The sequence below is a fragment of the Primulina eburnea genome, chromosome 5, assembly GCF_022965805.1.
Source record: "Primulina eburnea isolate SZY01 chromosome 5, ASM2296580v1, whole genome shotgun sequence".
NCBI lineage: Eukaryota > Viridiplantae > Streptophyta > Magnoliopsida > Lamiales > Gesneriaceae > Primulina > Primulina eburnea.
Genome location: NC_133105.1, coordinates 12,781,216 through 12,785,533, shown reverse-complemented (window position 1 = coordinate 12,785,533; position 4,318 = coordinate 12,781,216). Strand labels below are relative to the sequence as shown.

Genomic DNA, 4,318 nt, shown 5'->3' with positions numbered 1-4,318 from the left:
CAATTTGGTGCCAGTCGTGGAATCGAAATAAGCCATTTTAAATAATTTTCGATCATCTAATCATCTATCACTCGAATAAAATGATTTGACAAAACTGCAAAAAGACAGGCATAGCGGGGTGAAATTAAAAACAAAAATAAATATTTTGAAAATCTAGAGGTCGTAAAATGAACTTTTTGTAGAATCTGGTAAGAATAATACATATTGTTACATATAAATGAGGAAGCTAAGGAGAATGATGACATGCAAGAATAAATTCCCATCTATAAATGTACCCAATCTTTCATCTCATTAATCCATATTCAACTTCATTGATTAAAGATCGTAACAAATAATTTTGTAAACAAAAAATGCGCGCAAACATCTTGAATTTTAACAAACAACATACTTGTCATATTAATTCCGATTATTTAGTATCGCATCAGAATCAGGTGTTTGTCGCTGAAACAACAGATAATGCTCCGAGTTCGGGAGAAATGAAGGAGGTGAAATGCAGGGTTGAGAGCTCAAAAGACTTGGAAAGTTTAGAAAATGTTAATGAGAAAGATTTAATTGTCAAGCGTGATGCAAAAACCAACAGCTCTTTTCTTCACTCGGTCATCAACATGATTGGGATGCTAATTGGTAATTAACTCTCTATCTATCTTATTTTTAGAAACTTATATTATCTCATGGATGTATAGTCGAGCAAGTTCATGTTAAATCGTCATTGATTATAGGAGAAATAACATTTTGTCCTCTAATTTTGCTAAGTTTTTTTTTTTATTTGGTCATGTTATTTTTCAATTCATTCACATTAATGTTAGTCCATTAACATGCATTTTTTTTCCGATTTTAATCATTTCTCTCCAGAGTGATGTGAGACTACCATTAATATCATCTCGTTTCAAAATATATTAAATTCAATATCGTCGATTTTAGAAAGGCTTATCTATTTTATCCAGCCATGCATGAAGTAGGGGCGGAGCTATGTGGGCTTCTACCCGGGCTTTAGCCCGGGTGGCCCAATTTTTTTTGAAAAAAATTATAGATAAATTTTGTGTAAGTTTAGAATAATATGATATTAGTCCGGTATATCAATTTAAAATATTAAAAATTCTAGAGTTTAAAATTTTAGTCCGGACGAAGCCATATTTCTGGCTCCGCCCGTCACTGGATGAACTTGTAAACTAAGATACATGTATTTCAAACATGAAGGTTTAGGGCAACTATCAACTCCATATGCCTTACAAAACGGAGGATGGACTTCTTCATTCCTCCTCGTCTCCCTCGGCGTAGCCTGCGCATACACGTCTCACATCCTCGGCAAATGCCTGCAGAAGAACCCTAAATCCAAAGACTACAAAGACATCGGCCACCACGCTTTTGGAACGAAGGGGAGAATCCTCGCGGAATCCTTCATTTACATGGAGATTTTCATGGCCCTCGTCTCCTACACCATCTCCCTCCACGACAACCTCGCCGCGGTATTCTCCACCATCGGCATGCATATGGGTTGGTCCCCGGCAGCGCATTTGTCGACATCTCAGATGCTCACGGCAGTTGCTGTTGCGGTGGCGCTGCCGAGCTTGTGGCTGAGGGATCTTTCGTCGATCTCGTTTCTGTCCATTGCGGGGATTGTGATGTCCCTTCTGATATTTGTCACGGTGGCGTGGACGGCAGTGTTCGGTGGTGTGAAGGTGGAGTATGGGATCCCCGCGCTAAGGGTTCGGAATATTCCGGCGATTTCTGGTCTTTATATTTTCAGTTATGCAGGCCATATTGTCTTCCCCAATATTTACACAGCCATGAATGATCCCTCCAAGTTCACAAAGGTTAGTTTTTCAGTTTTGAAATCAAATTATTTTCGATGTTCTTAAAAAATGCTTGAAAATAAAATAATCGAGAAAATGTATTTACAAATTTAATACCCTTACATGGATTTTTTTCCCCTTAATTTTCACTTGGAGCCAAAATCATGTTGGTTCTCTTGTTTACAATGTGCTAAACAAGTATACCGACTTTAGTTTATTGTTAAAAAGTTTTAGGAGAGACTGCAAAATTAAATTTTTGTCTCAAATAATAGGGACAGTAATTATTTTGGAACAAATAAAAGAACAAAAATTATATATTTTTCATGTTCAAGTAAGTATCCAATTTCTTGATTTCATGCATCCTTTTTTGTTAGTTTTTTACCATGATTTATCATAGAAGAACAAAAGCAGCTAAAATTCATAAATCGATCCCGTTTGGCATTTTGCGAAAACGAGTGTAGATTAAATAATTTAAGACCCAAAATAAGGGATAAAGAAATAGTATCCTTCATTGGGAATTTTTTTTTGTACATATACTTGTCCAATTTTGGATTCGGTCCATAAAATCGTCAATTTTAATTTATATAGCTAATTTTAAATTTTCAGCTATTTTTGTTCAATCGTCGACATAGGAGCCAATAAGTAATCAAATTTTAGTGTCATATGTCAGTATTTTTCAATGTTATGACATCACGAATTTGACTAAAATAGCTGAAAATTAAAAGTTAGTATACTAAAACCAAACATTGAAAACACAGAGTGAATCCAAACTCAAAATTAAACAACTAACTATAATATGCATATATATTTATATTTGTGTTAAATAATAAATGTCAAAGTTTATATTTAATTCATTCATTCTATGTTCCTTTTCAGGTATCAATTGCTAGCTTCTCAGTTGTGACCACCCTCTACACATCTCTAGCATTCATGGGTGCAAAGCTCTACGGCCCTCAAGTCAATTCCCAGATCACCCTAAGCATGCCTCCAAACCACGCCTCCACGAAGATAGCTCTCTGGGCAACAGTCCTCACACCCCTGACCAAATACGCGCTCGAGTTCGCCCCGTTCGCGATTGAGATGGAGCGGAACTTACCCGACTCCATGAAGCCTCGGACGAAGATGTTCGTGAGGGGTATCATCGGCTCGATCATGCTGCTAATCATACTTCTCCTCGCGCTCTCCGTGCCATACTTCGAGCACGTCTTGAGCCTCACGGGCTCTATGGTTAGCGTCGGGATCTGTGTCATCTTCCCCTGCGTTTTCTATATGAAGATATACTGGGGGGAGATTACGAAACCGGTGATGATCCTGAATGGGGGATTGGTAGCTGTTGGGGTGATCTTGGGTGCGTTTGGGGCAGTTTCTTCTTCGAAATCTTTGTTTCAAAGTTTGCAGAGAGGGCATTCGGCTTGATAATATCCATGCCAGTAATATTATTATTATGTTTGTTTTTCAATTTTGCACGTTGGTTCGCTGTTACATATGGGAGCACTGTCCCACATAGTTTGAATAGACAAGATTCACACATATATGTGATTTTAAAAAAATTAGTGGACCTCATGTATGTGTGGCTAAATTTGGACCTTTGATTCTATCGTGGGGATAGTGCCCCTACATGTAAGATGTAATCAACAGTTTAAAAGTATGTACTTCAGTCCCAATCAAATTATGGTCTCGAATATTATTTTGGGACAAATAAGTTACTAAAATCCAACACATCTACCTTCTTTTTACCATTTTGATTTTTGATCATCTATTTCCATAAATTTCAATTTGAGTAGTGTATTTTTCAAGTTTTTGGTTTTCACCATTGTAGTGTTGACGAACATTTCGATAATTATATTAGCATCATGTATAAAAATGACAAGCTGCAAAAAAAAAAAATTTGAATAAAAAATGAAATTTGATATAATAAATAATTAAAATAGGAAAAATTTTAATATGCATAATTAAAATTGCATGTTCGCCCATATTAAAACCTAGTTGGAATTATTAAATTAGACCAAAAATTGTCTCCCAAACTATAGGATTTAATTTAATATTATAAATCGACACTGTCGTCCCAATAATGATCCACCAACTCCTAAAAGGCGCCCAAAACTTCACGCTCTTTATCTTTAAATTTTGATAATTACTTGTAAACAACCGAGATTTATTTAAAAACACAACAAAAAAAAATATTTTTTTTTTTTGAATTTGAAATTCCTTAAATTTATAAAATCTTATATTTCATAAAATTACCACGCTTCCTCTTTTCCTTATCTCATTTTTAGTTTGAAAATTTGTGTCATTAATCATTATAGATTTTAACAAATCAAAAAAATAAATAATTAAGAAAAACATAAACTTAAATTTGAAAATGGAAAAGTTTTAATATATTTATAATGATATTTTATGGTAGTGTTCGCACAAAAAATCCTTGGTTCCCCTGTAGAACCCTAATAATCTTTTTTTTTTATGCCATAACGCTCATTCTGGGACGAGTCAGCAGTGGAATTATTCATTCTTACAAGCCTTTGATT

The 4,318-nt window shown here is 34.9% G+C and overlaps 1 protein-coding gene across 1 annotated transcript; it reads left to right on the top strand.

Moving 5' to 3' along the window:
* The first annotated feature begins 315 nt into the window (after window positions 1-315).
* LOC140831761 (amino acid transporter AVT1H) lies at window positions 316-3,283 on the top strand. Its single transcript, XM_073195513.1, has 3 exons — window positions 316-624; window positions 1,198-1,814; window positions 2,670-3,283. The coding sequence occupies exons 1-3, from the start codon at window positions 351-353 to the stop codon at window positions 3,207-3,209; spliced, it is 1,431 nt and encodes a 476-aa protein (XP_073051614.1). The 5' UTR covers window positions 316-350; the 3' UTR covers window positions 3,210-3,283.
* Window positions 3,284-4,318: the final 1,035 nt, after the last annotated feature.

What these genes read in the sequence shown, in the direction of transcription:
- LOC140831761 (XM_073195513.1), top strand. Translation starts at nt 351, where the DNA reads ATGCGCGCAAACATCTTGAATTTTAACAAACAACATACTTGTCATATT. An exon ending in CATGATTGGGATGCTAATTG is followed by an intron (nt 625 to 1,197) that starts GTAATTAACTCT and finishes TCAAACATGAAG; the next exon opens with GTTTAGGGCAACTATCAACT. An exon ending in ATCCCTCCAAGTTCACAAAG is followed by an intron (nt 1,815 to 2,669) that starts GTTAGTTTTTCA and finishes GTTCCTTTTCAG; the next exon opens with GTATCAATTGCTAGCTTCTC.